General features: G+C 35.5%; 1 protein-coding gene across 1 annotated transcript; it reads left to right on the forward strand.

Annotated features, from left to right (window-relative positions):
• Window positions 1-1,152: 1,152 nt before the first annotated feature.
• Window positions 1,153-15,679, forward strand: Tango9 (transport and golgi organization 9). Its single transcript, XM_089734914.1, has 8 exons — window positions 1,153-1,459; window positions 1,753-1,900; window positions 3,454-3,603; window positions 5,621-5,768; window positions 10,877-11,041; window positions 11,790-11,954; window positions 13,365-13,491; window positions 14,174-15,679. The coding sequence occupies exons 2-8, from the start codon at window positions 1,754-1,756 to the stop codon at window positions 14,358-14,360; spliced, it is 1,089 nt and encodes a 362-aa protein (XP_089591040.1). The 5' UTR covers window positions 1,153-1,459; window position 1,753; the 3' UTR covers window positions 14,361-15,679.
• Window positions 15,680-18,022: the final 2,343 nt, after the last annotated feature.

Here is an 18,022-nt window from a genome sequence, read left to right on the forward strand (position 1 = left end):
GATGTCTATGGGCTCCAGTAACCACTTAACACCAGGTGGGCTGTGAGCTCGTCCACACACCTAAGCAATAAAAAAAAAAATAGAATCATTCTGACTCAGGAAAATTAGAGTACCAATTGTCCAGGATGCTGATAAAAAAATATCATTAATTAAATAATGATTTCTGGTTCTATTAAGTTTCATAAAACTCAGAAAATAATAATTTTAATTAAACATTTTAATATTTGACGAGTGCCTTTTACTTTATATATAATTTACTATCAGTAATACGGGAATAGGCAGTTTCCCTTTTGATTTCTGAGCAATCTTCATAACATGCTGCCCAAAAAGCGTCTACCAAACAATAACATGTAATGATGCATTTTAGAGGTAACAATTTTTCCAACGGCGATCTGCTTCTGTTGACCGGTGGTTGTTTTATTTTTATTGGTGTTAAAAAGTTATAAGAATATATTATAGATGTATAATTGGACGAAAAATTTAATTCAATTATCGTTTCGTGTAACTACTTTTGAGATTAAAACAATCTAAGGGTTTTAAGGGAACAATGTAGTTTAATTCTCTAGCTTTGGATAAAATCAATTTCTTTTTCAGAAATTAGCTACTAAGGAGGACAAAGAAGAATAAATGTTATCTACTAGATACAATTAACTTGGGTTCATTGGGCAAAATGATAGACATCTACTAGACATAATTACCTCGTTAGATGTGTAGCAAAGCGAACACAAACTTTTTTTATTGCCTAGATTGGTGGAGGAGCTGACGAGCTCACGGCTCAGCTGGTGTTAAGCGGAAGCCATATAAATCTTCAACGTAAATGCCACCACCCACCTTGAGATATAAGTTCTAAGGTCTCGGTATAGTTACAACGGCTGCTCCTTCAAACCGAAACGCATTACTGCTTAACGTCAGAAATAGGTAGGGTGGTGGTACTTTTCCGTGCGGACTCACAAGACGATCGAACCACCAGTAAACTTAGCACTTTATTAAATCCCCCTCACATTATAGCGAACCATAGATTACTTACAAAACGTTTATTGCATGGTTGATGAACTATACAATTTCTCTCTTTAGTCTGTGGGTTATATGTCGTCTGTGTTGTTGTTTTGACGTTAGAAGTTTGTTACAAAGAGTAAAAGAATATTATTTATTGTCCAAGACATGTCCGAGGAATATGGTCGAAATCCGGGATTCTGAAACGTAAAATATAAAAACCACATCTTTCTGATTTATCGGCACTGTTCATATATTAAGAGCTCCAGTATTAACTTAGTATATTTGTAGTTAGGAAAAATTTATATTAACTATTATTTTTGATTGCGTTCTACAAACATTGTGTGATATATTTTAAATTAATACAATCGAATAAAAAAATGCGATAATTTGACATATGATTATAAAATTACTGTAAATTTAAAACTTGAAGAAATATTAATTGTTGGTGACCTTTATTAAGCAAGTAAGTATAGAACACGAAAAATGCAGGTCATTGTTTTGTTCATGTCTAAAATCTTATTTATCTTAAATACAAAAGCAGCTTAAAATAATAATCCGTAAAATACTTTCAAATTTAAAAAACTTCACTATAAAATTCTTTTTAATAATTGCTATTCTATTACAGTCATTGTTTGCGTACCTAACATAAACTTTTACTAGGTATTTAAAGAAAAATATTATCTCAAGGTGAAACGGTGAAACTGTCCACTTTCAATGGTTAGCAAAGCAACAATATTTAACCTATTTATTTTAAAGAATGGCCTGGACAAACTACCAGAAGTTCCTCGCCCTGATGATGTTGGTGACTGGCTCAATCAACTCTTTGAGTACAAAATGGGCTGATATATTAAAATCAAAGGGGTCAGACGGTGAAGAAAGATATTTCAACCATCCATTCTTGCAGGTACAACAATATACATTCTTTAAATATAATTAAAAATAATATTGTAATTAACTCAATACAAAATAAAAAAGTCAGATTCTAAAATATTATTATTAGATATGAGCACTTTGACCACCATATATCTTCACAGCCCAAGCTCACCACAACATAATAATTTGTTGTTCTTCCAAGGTTTTTGTGTTTGATTCCCAGATTGCCCAGCATTTGTTTGATAACAACTGTCTTTGTTCTTTTTCTGAGCATTTTAGGATTTTTTTTAAACATATCGACGCTTGAAAGGCAAACATGACTAAGCGACAATAACTGCTTTGTACATAAATGATAGGCAATAACCATATTCGACGCGCAAAAAATATATATTTCTAGGTCTATTAAAATCATTTCAATCCTACAGCTACTAGCTAAATTCTACTACAGCTAGATTCGTTAAGATAAATTTTGTTTTCAGGTATTTCAACTTTGAATTATTAGTCTTCTGTAAAGTTCACACATTGTCGCTTAGTCATGTTTGCCTTTCAAGCGTCGATATATAAATAGTATGTATATCAGTCTCTGGTTTCTATAATAATTTTCTACTGTAAAACTAAATAATTTTGTTTGATTTGTCCCAAATTATTCATTTATTTATTTATTATCTATGACCTTCACAAATTATTCCTTCAGACTAGGAGCTAATTTAGAATATAATTTTTGGCTAATGTAGAAGAAAAAATGGGAGGATTATTACTACAGTAGAGTTATCATGATATGTATGCAATTATGACATTATCAATCTACTATAATTCTCCCAATATCTGTCTTGTTTCTTTTCCCTACATATTCGCTGGTAGCCTATGGGGCTTATCCAACTATACACGGATGCGTAGTTGAACTCACAGGCTCAGCCTGAGAAAATTTGCAAACCCTGGCCCTAGCAAGAACATGATATTGGATATCTATATACTTCCACTCTATTACCATCCTAACCTTAAATAATCTTAGCCATTTCAAATCTCATTCCTCCCCTAAATGGTCCTAATAACTTGGTGAAAATATCCTAGGCCATTTCTGTTCTTCGATTTTTGTATCTATAAGCAATTTTGTAAAGCAAATGGTCTACCTGACGATGAGTAACCACTGTTGCTCATGACCAAATGTAATATCAGAGGCACAGCCATATTTTTGTCCAGCACTGAGGCCTACCATATGTGTCATAGTTATGAGAAGACTGAAAAATGGGAGGCTTAATATCGGCCTAAAGTAGGGAACGGCTTGGCTCTGCCCCTGGGATTGCTGACGTGCATGAGCGACGGTAACCACTCACGATCAGGTGGGCCGTATGCTTGTCTTCCTACTAGGGCAATAAAATACATATAAAAAAAGTTAAAAGCGAAATGATAAACCCAAATACGATTTTCAAAAATGTGTAGTCCATGATTCCAGTAGGGAATAATACCTCTGCTCATGTGGTGGGCTTTGGGTTACAAAAAGTTGATGGTTTACAGAGACTTTTACTTTCAGCCTAGTGCAAACTACTTCAATATTGCAATTTCTAATAATACAACTTTTTTCAGACCTTATCTATGTTTTTGGGTGAAATGCTATGTTTACTTGTGTTCAAATTGGTGTATTACAAAACACGGAACACTGGGGGACATTCATTAACAGCTGGAACACAAAACTTCAATCCCTTAATTCTGATGCCCGCAGCTATGTTGGATTTGGTAAGTTACTTCAGAATAAATGAAATGCAATATTCATTTCAAATTCAGCCGACTACTTATTTGTTATAACTAATCCTAGTGTACTGTTTTATCTTTTTAATGCATGTTTGAATATTAACTGTGATGAAAAAGTGGGATGTAATACATTACTTTGGTCAACAATAGGTTTATTTATCTATTTACAATTCATTGTAAAGAAGGTCTAATACTATTAGCATTTATCTCACTGTGCATAACCAATGCAATGCACTTTTGTTTCTAATAAGTCCAATATTACTTTTAATCGCATTCTCTCCATATCCTCTCCATATTTAAAGTCGTCATGACCTAAAAGATAAGATGTCCGGTGCATTCATGTTGAGCGATGCACCGGTATTCGAATCTCAGGCGGGTACCAATTTTTCTAATGAAATACGTACTCAACAAATGTTCACGATTTACTTCCACGGTGAAGGAATAACATCGTGTAATAAAAATCAAACCCGCAAAATTATAATTTGCGTAATTACTGGTGGTAAGACCTCTTGTTTGGTAGTTACCCATTTCTGCCTGGGCTGTGAGCTCGTCCACCCATCCAAGCAATTTTTTTTTTTTGTTTTATTATTAGTAACAATATGTTTACAAAACATATTGTAAAACTGATTGTGTCCAATAAGAGAAAAGAAAACAAGCATAAATTGAACAATATATTTAAAAAAAATTAGTATTCTCTGAAAAAGTTTCCAGGAATCGAAATCTGTCAAGAGTGAAGACATTACAATGTAAATATTAAAATTTATTCACTGCAACTGTAGACGATAAACTACTAGCAATGTGAAATTAGCTCAGTGATAACTTTATCATCAAAAAGGTCACTGTTACATTATCTTATTTTTATACAATGAGATTCATTCTGCCGTGAAGCAGTAATGCGTTTCGGTTTGAAGGGTGGGGCAGCCGTTGTAACTATACTGAGACCTTAGAACTTATATCTCGAGGTGTGTGGCGCATTTACGTTGTAGATGTCTATGGGTTCCAGTAACCACTTAACACCAGGTGGGCTCTGAGCTCGTCCACATATCTAGGCAATAAAAAAATAATAAAAAAATTCAGTTTCAATCTTATTTAAAGTACAGAAAGAACGTTTTTAAATAATATTGGAATCCATTTCACTCACAAAGCGTTTATAAGTTGACATTGTGTTAAATTAATTACCTGCAACAATATAAATGCAAAATAAAAAATTATCTATTACTTCATAAAACCACTCATAATACAAGAATTGACTTGATTCTATAAGAGCTTCCAATTACAAACAATAATCTACGTTAGCAAATTCCTTTTCTTGTTACCTCAGAGCTACCATATTCAAAGAAATATGTTATATATTCATTATCAATAAATTATTAATTAATCAATATTTTTTATAATAATTTATTATTATTAGCTTTTTAGATCGGTCCCTTCCCTCAATCTATACTTTCTACCCATGAGCCATCTCCAATATTTACGTGTATATCTTGTAGTCTCATTAACCTTTGTTTAAATAAAGTTTAAACCAATTGACCCTCAATCTTTTAATCATTCATAGAAACAATAATTATGAAATAAATGGCTTTAACATTTCATTTTCGATAATAAATTAAACATAATAAATGACACAGTACTTAATAGTGGATGTATTCATCTGACTGATGTGGAAGCATAGTAGTTATTGTCACTGATTGCCAGGTTAAGGATCTTGGTTCAATTTTCAAACACTAGGGAATCAGCATAAGCTGACATTGGTGTGACCAACAAGTTTGTTTGATTGTTGTTTGAGTGTTTAATATTTAAATATACATGGTAATAAGTATACATGTACATTATATATACATGATATACATACATACATCTGATTCCCATAGTACAAGTAATCTTACCTTCAGTTCAGATCATTAGTGATTTGTCCCTGGTTGTTTATTTATTAAAACATACCACTACATACTGTGTTACAAATATATTATTATGTTGAATGCTAATTTTTATTTATTTTCAGATTGGAACATCCATAATGTATATTGGTTTGACTCTAACCTACATCAGCAGTTTCCAAATGTTCCGTGGGTCTATCATTGTCTTTGTGGCTGTGCTGTCCATGACATTCTCCAACAAACAGATCATCAAAAGAGAATGGCTCGGGATTGGTATGTTTTTGTCATATAATTTGTTAGAAAAGAAAGATGTGCAAAACTCTTCTTATATGTTCCGTTAACATCACTGCTGACAGTTGTGACCTGCACTTTATAATGTTTTTCTGTTAATTAAGAACCAACTGGCAAATGTATAAACTTAAATAGTTTTAAATATATCATAATTATACATACATACATTATACATACATACAATAATAATTAGTTTTGACCTGTATAGAAAAAGGGGGGCTGAGTTATTTTAAAGAAATCATATACATGGGTACATTTTCATTGATAATGCAATAAAATACTAATAAATTACATAGCTAGCTTCTGCCCTATTTCTAGGTATTTAAATTATGTTTATAAAATAAATGTGGACACAATGTTTTGGGTGCCACTAACACAATCAAACAATCAAAACAAAATGGTCAGGAACACAAGCATTGATATTATCATAACATTAGTGTCACGTTTAACATTACATATACTGTAATTGGGTCTCCTATATCAAGAGTTCCTTGTGTAATTATTACAATTAATCTAAATAATGAATTTTTATCAATGTACTTTAAATTTTTATCCATATAGGTTCTGTTCAACTGTATTACACGTATCGACGTAATTTTAATAACAATATGTAGTTCTATCGGTACTTACGTACTAACGCCACTGCGGCAAAAATTCGGTTAAACTTTCCTTTATGGTCCATCGATTTTGGGTCGGGGTGGGACTGAGGGGTGTAAGGGTTTACTCCCTGCACCATTCCTACCCCGCGGAACCCCATGGTTATGAAGATATCCACGGTTAATTTTTTTGATAAAAATTGCATGCATTGCATTATTTAGTCCAAACTCGAAGGGAACTTAGTTTGAATCCGCCTTATCTCCGGCGCTGCGGGAAGAGCGGCCCTTCCGCCCTTGCGTGCCGAAGCACGGTCACACGTACTCCGCTGGACTGAACTGGACTGGATGACTGCTCTCCCTCCGCGCCTCCGGTTTTTTATATACACTCTAGGGGTAGAGCAGACAAGACCAGGTGGAAAGTGGGGTGCTCTGATTCGCTTTTCCATATTTTTCGAGTTGTCCACACTTGCTAACCATTAAATTTTTGCCGCGGTGGGGTTAATACGTAATTACCGTTCTATCTGTTTTGACATTGCCGGGCTGCTATTGATCAAAATGATGACTGAGGAAACGTGGTCGTCTTTTGTCACGATTTAAGTCAAAATGACTAAATGAAAAATTAATTGATATTTTATGTAGTTGGTTTTAAATGCTCCACAAAATAAAGCAATCAATATATTTTCAATGCGGTCTACCGGTAATTAAACAGTGAAATTACTTTGCGTCACTGAAAGCTTTGAAATAATAATAATATAATTCGATTTAATATTTTCTCATAAGATAGAGTCCAGATTTGGGACGCATCCAAAATGGTATCTATACTTTGTTTAGGTCATCGAAATGGCAAATTTTAATACAGTTGTAGTTTCAACTGTCTGGAATAAAGTGCCCACGAAATGAATACAAAGATATATACTTGTAGATTAATTTTAAATATTATTTATAAGACACATTAAATTACGTAATAGAATGACGTAAAAAAATTGATACTCGAACCGTTTCAAATGTCTATTTTATGCTCAAATGCAGTCTCGTGGGACTAACGATTACGACATTTCTCACGTAATACGATCGACAAAGTAAATTCCTTGAAACGAATTTGCGCACTCACTATAGCGGCAATATTAATTGATACATGAGACACACAATGTATTTTGATCATATAGTTTCAGTGCTATCGTCATCTAGCCTATTTCAATCGCGTACCGCTTTGAAAAACGTCATTTCAATGGAATATCAACTTCTATCTCGTATTTCAAATTAAGCGATAATATTGTATTAACTACTTAATATCGGGGTAGGGGAGTGGGGGCGGTCATTAGCTCATCCACCCAGTAAATAAAATTAACATGAGTCATCATCGATACAGTGTAGCATTTTCAAATTGTAGTAGAAATATTCAAATGTGATTCATGTTCGACATCGTTATTTCGGAATGCGTACATTCATGTTTATCTGTTAGCAACAAAGCTTGTTATAAAAACATCTTCACAATTTAATGACGATCAATCGGTATCGGCTGACAAATACGTAGGGTTGCCAGATGTCTCGTATTTCCCGGGACGTCCCGTATTTTAGGCTTAGTTTAAAACGTCCCGGCAAGACTGACTCGGTCCCGTATTCGAACCGTACGATTATAATTGTATTAATTTTTATAAATATGTTAAAACCGATAAAAATATGTTAAAACTAACTTGCTCATCGGAGAAATATATAAAAAAAATGCCACTATATAATTTGGTTTTTTATTTGTCCCGGTTAGAAAACAAAATTTCTGTATTTTTGCCTATTTAAGCATTTGCCCCTTATAGGCTAAAAAATCTGGCAACCCTACAAATACGCAACATTTTTGTTATACGATTTTTTATGAACGAGCAACCCCATTCATATCTCCAACGTAGGTACTATAAATTGTTTTAAAAGTAATTTTATTTAGCACCGTGTTGATTTGAAACGGAACTAAAATGACACTCAAAAGGCAACACTAAAATTATACGTATAGGAGTTAACCTGCGAGTGAATGAGATGAAGATACTTTTGGAGGTTCCACTTCTACCGCTTGAGCACTTTGATTTCCACGATGACCTGGAGCTCGACTCTGTCAGTAAGTATCTACAGTCGGCATCATTGCGCCATTTCGAGAAGGCGGCACGACATGAGAACCCTCTTGTCATGGCCGCTGAAAACTACATACCCGATCCTGTAGACCGAATGGTAAACAGTCAACGTCGCCCAAAGCACGTCATTACGGATCCTTCTGATCCATTAACGGTGCTTTTAGGCACCACAAGCACCGTTCACCGTCCTCGTCGAACCCGTCGCTCGCGACGAAGGGCTCGACGCGCGAATTAACCCATAAACACAGCCCACTGAGTTTCTCGCCGGATCTTCTCAGTGGGTCACGTTTCCGATCCGGTGGTAGATGGTAGATTCTGCGAAGCACCGCTCTTGCTAGGGTCAGTGTTAGCAACACTCCGGTTTGAGCCCCGTGAACTGACCTACATACATTAGGGTGAAGCTGAAATAGCCTCTCAAGGCTATCAGCATAGGTAGGGGAAAAGAGAGTACTTTTTCGACGTTTTTAACCGTGTACATATTTTCTCTTATACCCATACGAGAGAAAAACCTTGCAATCATAATGCTTCATAATCATTTACCTATGTAAAGTATCTATATACTGACACCAAAAGTATCCCGTGATACAGTAGCGGACACCCGAACGTCTTGTGAGTCCGCACGGGTACAAGTACCACCGCCCTGCGTATTTCTGCAGTGAAGCAGTAATGCGTTTCGGTTTGAAGGGTGGGGCAGCCGTTGTACTGTTAAAACTGAAATCTTAGAACAAATGTAGTTGTCTATGGCCTTCGGTAACCACTTAACAGCAAGTTGGTAGTGAGCACGTCCACCCATTAGAGCAATTAAAAAAAAAGTTAATGAAGTGTCCAAATAATAGCGAAATCCCAGTGAAAAGGTCGTTGACCGCGAAACACCTGTTATAGTCACACAATAAATTGCAAAACGTCATTTCTAAGTAAACCGTAAAAAGGTGGCACCTTATTTGCTGTTAAAGTTGAGCGAAAAAATCGCGGTATTCTATAATTCTACTATTAAATGCGTGTTTATGATATTTGTTTAGTCAAAGATAAAATAAGTTAAGTCGGGGTTAAGACGCCCGATCGAACAATGCGACTATGAAGGGTTCGAACCCCGCAGGCAGGTATATTTTTTATTATTAAAAACGACCTTAACTCTATTCACTAATGACTTGCAAGATGAAGGAATAACATCGTGTAATCAAAATCAAAACCGCAAGAATTATAATTTGCATAGTTACTGGTGGTAGGGAGTCGTGTGAGGCCACATGAATAGGTATCACCACCCTGCCTATTTCTTCCATGAAGCAATAATGCGTTTCGGTTCGAAGGATGGGGCAGCCGTTGTACTGTAAGAACTTAGAACTCATGTCTCGAGGTGCGTGGCAGCATTTATATTGTTGATGTCTATGGGCTCCGGTAACCACTTTTAACAGCAGGTGAACCGTTGGCTCGTTCACAATTTTGCATCAAAAAATATATATCCAAATACTTCTTTCTCGATTGACAGCGTTTTGGCTATGCCAGTCTTCTTGTGGGACGGGAATCACTTACCACAAAGTACGAAAGCGTTATCCAAAAAAAGTTTAACTTATATAATAATAATAGTTCTAACCATTGGTGGCTTGTGTCGTAGACACCGCCCGCGCCATCAGTGGCAATCTATTTTTATATACCTAGTGTTTTTTAGAAACTGTATTTATAATATTTTTTTTTTTAAAAATACTGTGTAATTAATAAGATTTTAAATCAATATATATTATAATATTAAAATTACCGCACGATACGCGCAGTATCGAGGATAACCGCCTTCTGTATCAGACCTTTATCCCGGCCGGATAACGGAAGTTTTTTAAGGTGATGATCGAAGTTTTTTCGCTATCAAACCGTGTACTGACACAACTTTTGGAACAATGATGGTTGAATCAACATGCCACTTGGCGGTAGTCTCGTCGGATAGGTCTAAAATTTTTATAATAATAATAAAAGCCTTTATTCAGACGCCAGAAGGATATTTACAATTGAAGACATGAGTGGATGAAGGGGTTAAGTACCATTTTTAGATTTTTTTAGTTTTTACATTGAATGAAAGTGTTATGTGCCTATAAACCATATTAGACCTTAAAACACCGGGCTTAAAGGCTATTTTTAGAAATGGCATGTGGTAACGGAGCTATTTACGAAGAAGAAGTATAAGTAACAAAGGTTTGTTTCCCGTTTACATAAAATTAAACAAATTGTATCATATCCCCTTCATCCACTCATGCCGTCAATTAATAAACATAACGACTCAGCTGAATCGATCACATCCACACCTTCATCTGTTTGCTCAACTTCAGCAAAACTTTATATACAATGGAACGATTAATAGAAACATTTTCGCATATAATTTTATTTTCAGTGTGCGTCATCATCGGACTTTTGATCGTGGGAGTTACGGACGCTTTGTACCAAACACCGGGAGAGTCTAAAGGCCGCAACAGCCTTATAACCGGCGACCTACTGATTATAATCGCTCAGGTTGTATCCGCCTGTCAGATGGTGTACGAAGAGAGATACGTTACAGGTTAGTAACGTGAAAGGGAATTTAAAAAAAAAGTCCACTTTATCTCGAAACATAATAATGTTGAACGTTTCGTTGATCAACTTTGAAAAGAGCTACTGGTAAGGTAAAGTAAATACATTACCGTAATCCTATCTAATTTCTTATTAATATTATTATTATTATTATTTTAAGAAGTCTGTGAGAAATTCTTCGAAACGACGACGAGTACAGTAAAGTTAATAATTTAATTTTAAAATCAAAATTTCGTTACTATAAGTAATTTTTTTTGTTGTAAAACTAATCAACATTACAACTCAAGAACAGCTGCTTCGCGGATGAATCTACTAGCGGAATCGCAACCCGCTGAGAAGATCCGGCGAGAAACTCAGCGAGATGATGTTAGGCTGCACATCGAACTCTTTGCCGAGTTCGACGAGTACGGTTACCGGGATCCCTAAGCCTGCTCCTAGTGTTAGAGCTGAAGGCGTCTAATGCAAGGGTTATTGGATCTGATGGATCCGTAAGGACGCGTCTAGGGTGTCGACCCGTGACTGACTCCTGTGATTCTGGGGGATAGTCAGCAGCAGCAACGATAACGCGATTATCATGACGTTTAAGCAACACCTTAAACCCGGACCTGTGGAATGGGATCGTTTGCGTACGTTTGCCGCTAGGGGCGCTGTTCCAACTGCATACAAAATTGGCTTAACTTTTACGCTATCGAGAACTTTAAGAAACTCGCACTAAGCACACTGTACCAATTTTTCAGGTCAAAATATCCCTCCATTGCAAGCTGTAGGCTGGGAAGGGGTGTTCGGTTTCTCTGTGCTGTCCGGTCTGTTGGTCGTGTTCTACTGGACTCCGGCCCCGCCCCACTTCGACAACAACCCGAGGGGAACCATAGAAGACGCTATCGATGGCCTGATACAAATCGGTGAGATTCCTTTACGAATTCTAAACTAAAAATAACAAGATTCCAATTACCTGTTTACTGCGCATACAAAATTATCTATTAATAAAAATATAGGTACATCTTCAGTTTTAATAACGAAAAAAAAAACACGTTTAAATAACATACAGATTAACCTCTTTATAACAAATCGGAAAATCGGAAGGGGGGGAACAAGTAAATATTCGTTATATAAAGTAGTTCGGCAAACTGAGGTTTGTTCTATTAAAGTTAGGTTGGTCATTTGCTACAACGAGGTAAAAAATAATAATTTTATTCACCTCAACATTACGTAGGTACTCATCTTGTTATAGCGAACAACTTCTACTAATAAAATATGATAACACATTTTTATCAAATTACTGTACGTATTTTTTATTTGCTTTACTAAGTAAATAATTAATTAATTATAATTATCTACGTTATTAAAGGTATAAAGATATTTTTTTTATAATTGAAAATTAGTTATAAAGAGGTTGTAGTTCGCAAGATATCTTCGCAGTTTTTTTTCTCATAACTTTGAGAGGCTATTTCATCTTCTTGACGTGTAGGTGAGCTCACGGGGTTCAAACCGAAGTGTTGCTAACATTGGCCCTAGCAAGAGCAGTGCTTCGCAGAATCTACCACCGGATCAGAAACGCGACCCACTGAGAAGATCCGGTGAGAAACTCAGTGGGCTGTGTCTATGGGTTAGTTCGCTCGCCGAGCCCTTCGTCGCAAGCGACGGGTTCGACGAGGACGGTGACCGGTGCTTGTGGTACCTAAAAGCACCGTTAATGGATCGGGAGGATCCGTAATGACGTGTTTAGGGCGACGTCGACTGTTTACCATTCGGTCTATAGGATCGGGTATGGCTTCCCAATGTAAAGTTATATTTTACATTGACTCTTATGGACAATTGTAGGGGATAACGAAGAATTTATTAAATCGAGGACGTCGTTATATTGACGCTCGTTATATTAAGGTTGCACTGTATAATAAAATTTAAAAAGAATTATCCGCTTATACTGATATGGTATGGATTTATATGATACTAGAACGTTATAAAATTGTTGTAAATTTTCAAGTTAATCGGATGTTTTGAAGTCGTTAAAAATGAGATTCAAAGAAAGTAATAAAAGCAAGTTTTAAGATGTTAATCGTCTTATATTCAAGGGTGTATCCCGTATAATGGGTTCCAGAAACTCACGTATGAAACACGATAAGATAGAGGAGATAATTTACAAATATGCTGATAGTCCGATCGACGAACCCGACAGGAAGTCTTGGTACGAGACTTGTCGAGCACCAAGCCAATGAGAAGCTCTGAATGTTAACAAATCTTGCATAGGGAAACAAAAGAATTGCTTCGACAAAATAAAATTTATTTTACTACAAACCAATGTTATGTTTCAGCCAACAATCCATTGATCCTCGTGGCAACGCTTGGTACGATTGTATCGATAGCTTTCTTCAATTTCGCCGGCATCAGCGTTACCAAGGAAATGTCTGCTACAACCAGAATGGTGCTCGACTCAGTGAGGTAATTACATTTTTTTTTTTTTTTTGTTAATATTTGTTTAATGTAATATGTTATTTTCTAATGAATACGTACTTAACAAAAGTTCACGATTGACTTCCACGGTGAAGGAATAATGTCGTGTAATAAAAATCAAACCCGAAAAAATATAATTTGCGTAATTACCTCTTGTGAATCCGCACGGGGAGGTTCCACCACCCTGCCTGTTTCTGTCGTGAAGCAGTAATGCGTTTCGGTTTGAAAGAGGGGAGGCAGCCGTTGTAACTATACTGAGACCTTAGAACTTATATCTCAAGGTGGGTGGCGCATTTACGTTGTAGTTGTCTATGGGCTACAGTAACCACTTAACACCAGGTGGGCTGTGCTCGTCCACCCAAATAAGCAATCAAAAAAAGGTCTACGATCCTGTATTTCTATTCCTTTCTAAATCCTATGTGTTCACAATTTAACCGTATCGTGCCACTTTGGGATCAGATTTTCTAATTGCCCAAATATTATCATGTTACATATATTAGTATAGAAGTATAGATTTTTATTTATTTTTTATTGCCCAACCAGGCAGACGAGCATACGGCCCATCTGATGGTAAGTGGTTACCGTCGCTCATGGACGTCAGCAATGCCGGGGGCAGAGCCAAGCCGCTGCCTACCGCTTAGAATAACTGTAAACCGCTATAAAATTCCAGGACTCTGGTCGTGTGGGTAGTGTCTCTGGCTGTCAGGTGGCAAAGCTTCCACTGGCAGCACCTTATGGGCTTCGGAGTTCTCATCGTCGGCACCTGTCTGTACAACAATCTCGTGCCCCGCTGCGGTACGACCACCGAAGACGACGACGACGACAGCGTAACCGATATCGTGAACACGGAAGCATAGGCTTACCTTGACGCATAGATAATCTAACCGCTCATACTAATATATTCCAATTTAGATTTAATGATTAAACGTTGATCTTATCTGCCTCTGTGTAATGTTGCAGTAGTAATTTTTGACATAACCCAATGAAGTCATCTTGAATTTTTAACATAGAATAAATAGGTAACAATTAATTTCCTATAAATGAATAATTTGAAGGCCTTTAAAAACGGTGCTATACACAAACTAATCCAGCTGATTGTTTTTTGATCTTGAGATAAAAAAATGATTTAAACTAAACAAATCATTAACGTTTTTTCTTTAGTTTCATAGATTTTTTATATTTTTTACTCTTTATTTTCTTATTTTAATTTTGTCTTTATTAGATAAGGACAAAAATTTTATATTTCTAAAGATATCTGCTGTAGCTCTTAAGACTTTTTTATAATAAAATATTATAGTCTCTAACATTCTTAATCTTCACCAATTCATTTACATTCATAAGTATAGTAATAATATAAGTAGTTTATAGAATCGTCATTATTTGTTAGTTTTGTGATTTTTTTTTTTTTGTTTATGATCTTGAAATTGATTTTATGTAGAAATTGATAATTTTTTTTGTAGTTAAATGACAAAAGTGTTAAAAACACAAGCGTTTTGGTCTCTAAATTTTTTTACTATAACTTCATATTATTATAACGCAGTCCTTAAGCAATAACGTAACGTAAAATTTAATATAATCGCGTTTGAAGCCTAACGGTGATTTCTGACTTAAAAAATACGTTTGAATAAATAATCTAAAAGGTTTACTGCATTCCGCGCAATGTACTGCAAACTGACGCTAAGGTTTCGTAATACGATCTTATCTTACTAAGCCGACAACTGTATTTACTTTGTTTAGTATATATTCTAATGTTCGCTGAATAAACGAAATCCGACCTTAATAACCAGTAACGCAAGGTTTCGAATCATTTCACTTTAGTTATTATGATTTATTTCTTTTACAATATGACGTAAAATCTTTTATATCATCATATAGGTGCTAAACAAAAGAAACTGGTTGACAATCAGAGATGGAAAAGGTACTAAACCTATAACTATATCTTTGTCTATAATTTTAAAGATTAATAATGTTTTATTTACTTTGGGGTAGCAGTCATCGCACCCATACCGTAAATCCTATGTAAGTGACATTTTTTTTTAATTATTAATAAATACAATTATCGAATGAAATTTTAAAACAAACTATAAGTAGGTACGTAAGATTTTTATATTTGACTGACATGTAAGTTTTTCTTTTTGTTTCTTGGCAAATAAAGATTATTAATAAAATGAAAAAACTCCGTGTTTCGCTTATTTAAGTTTTCCCGTTTTATTTTTTTACTATTGGCTCCTATTTTTTTTTAATAGAAACGATTTTATGCCTGTATATGGAAACATAAATACAAAAATATTATGGATGCGAGGTAGACAGAATACGTTCAAATTTTCAGCCTCATGTAGAAATAAAATCTTCACGAAATTGTTTTTTTATGCTGGGTTTGTTTGTTTCGGTTATATGCATTGGATCTTTTTCATTCCCTTTTCATAAGTTCAGTTTTACAATATATATTTTTTAAATTGAAAACTAAACTTTGAAACAAATAACGATTTTTATGAATTGGGACACAATTCATTACTACAGGCTAATAAGGCTGGGACTCGGATTAGGCAACGCTGATATTCGTTTAACAATAGTACTAATCCTTTCCCAGCGAAACTATTGTCAGATTACAAAACAATATGTAAGGGTTTGGTTTTTCGAACTTGGTATGGAACCCTATTCAAAAATTCATTGTTGGCATACGAATAAACTATTGCGTCCACAAAGTTTTAAAAATGACATTTACGCAACTTTTTTTCTTAACGTCGCTTCCTATTTCACGAATAAAACACTTCCACAAAAGTAATCATGTATTAATCGAATAACTAAGTTGTAGTTCTTTCCTTATCCGTCGTGGGCTTCTGACCGGCAGCTGTAAGAATATACAATACATTATATTGTAATCAAATTGTTTATTTATTTATTATTGAAGTAAAACTTCTAATGCGACTTCTAACAAGGTTGCGATAAACGTTTAACGCTACCATACTAGAAAGAGACAGAGCGATAGTGAATGCGTAGTACTTGAACGCAAGCGCGTAGTATACCAGCAACAAGCCAGCGCGAGCGTTAGCAACGAGTAACGTCCAATATTTTAATGACGTATTTAAAAGAATAATGATATTTATTTTTCTGTCTATAATTTAAAATATACGAGTATACTCGTATAATATAAATGTTAAAGATGCCGCATCTCGCTATTACAAGAAGAATCTGATTTAAGGATGAATAATGAAGAAAACCGAAAGTTTCACTTCATTCACGTGCACCAAGCTGCACGCGCACCGTTTTTTAGAATTAGTCCCTTATGGATCTGTTCTTGTCAACCAGGAATCTCTCTACGATTTTCTGTGACGCACATTACCCATATTATATTAGTTTTTCGTAACTCATGCGGATATGGAGAAGAATAACCTCACCCAGAAGGATGCTAAAGACCGGGCAAAGTGGAGGAGCTTGAACCTGCCTCGTCACAGCTCATCATTGCTCTCCAAGCGAGTTAGCAAAAAGTTTGAATTATTAGAATACGACTTGAACTGGGCAAAAGATAACCAGACGGAGCGGTGAGCTCATCGACTAAAACAATCGCGAATCGATTAGCGATTATATCGGTTGTTTAAACATAATCGCACTCTACTGGTGAGAGCTTGGGATACGTTTCCCAAACCAAGCGTGTGTATAATGCATTAATACATAATATAATACATTGCTTCCTGCACTGATCCTCACGACGCGACTATTCTCGTGGAAAAGTTCTTCTCTTCATCTTTGTTTAGTATTTTGCATTGATTTAAAGTTAACGAATGATCGTGCATAATAAGCTTAAAACACAATTAGTACCTACCTATCATACCCGATCCTGTGGACCGATTGGTAAACAGTCGACGCGTGTCGCCCTAAGCACGTCATTACGAATCCTCCTGATCCATTAACGGTGCTTTTCGGTACCTCAAGCACCGGTCACCGTCCTCGCCGTACCTGTTGCTTACGACGAAGGGCTCGACGAGTAAATTAACCCACAGCCCACTGTGTTTCTCGCCGGATCTTCTCAGTTTTACGGTATACAAAATGTAATTTAATTGCGTGCTTCACTCACGTAAAATTTCGCCATTAGCCCAATAGAAATATCTGATTAACGATTTATCACGTTTGGATGCTTCCTCCTTTAAGTTTCCTTTCAGAGATTTGCGTAAAGTACGAGCTGCTATGTTCGAGTAGTTTACGTAACTAGAAAGGCAAAAATTATTTTTTATTTATTTATTACACTTCATGTAAAATTTACATTGGCGGACTTAATGCCTAAGGCATTCTCTACCAGTCAACCAAAGGTAGTGCAGAGTAAATAGTGGTAGGTGCAATGAAATTTATATTAAGTTACAAAAAGTATATACATACATTTTACAAAATTATGTATTAAGTACCTATGTATATTTATTGGGTAAGACTCGATACCTTTTTTAATGCCTTGTAAGCAAACTAGCATACCTACCTGATGGTGAGTGGTTACCGTCGCCCATGGACGTCAGCAATGCCAGAGGCA

This window comes from Bombyx mandarina, chromosome 01, assembly GCF_030267445.1.
Source record: "Bombyx mandarina strain Sakado chromosome 01, ASM3026744v2".
Classification (NCBI taxonomy): domain Eukaryota; kingdom Metazoa; phylum Arthropoda; class Insecta; order Lepidoptera; family Bombycidae; genus Bombyx; species Bombyx mandarina.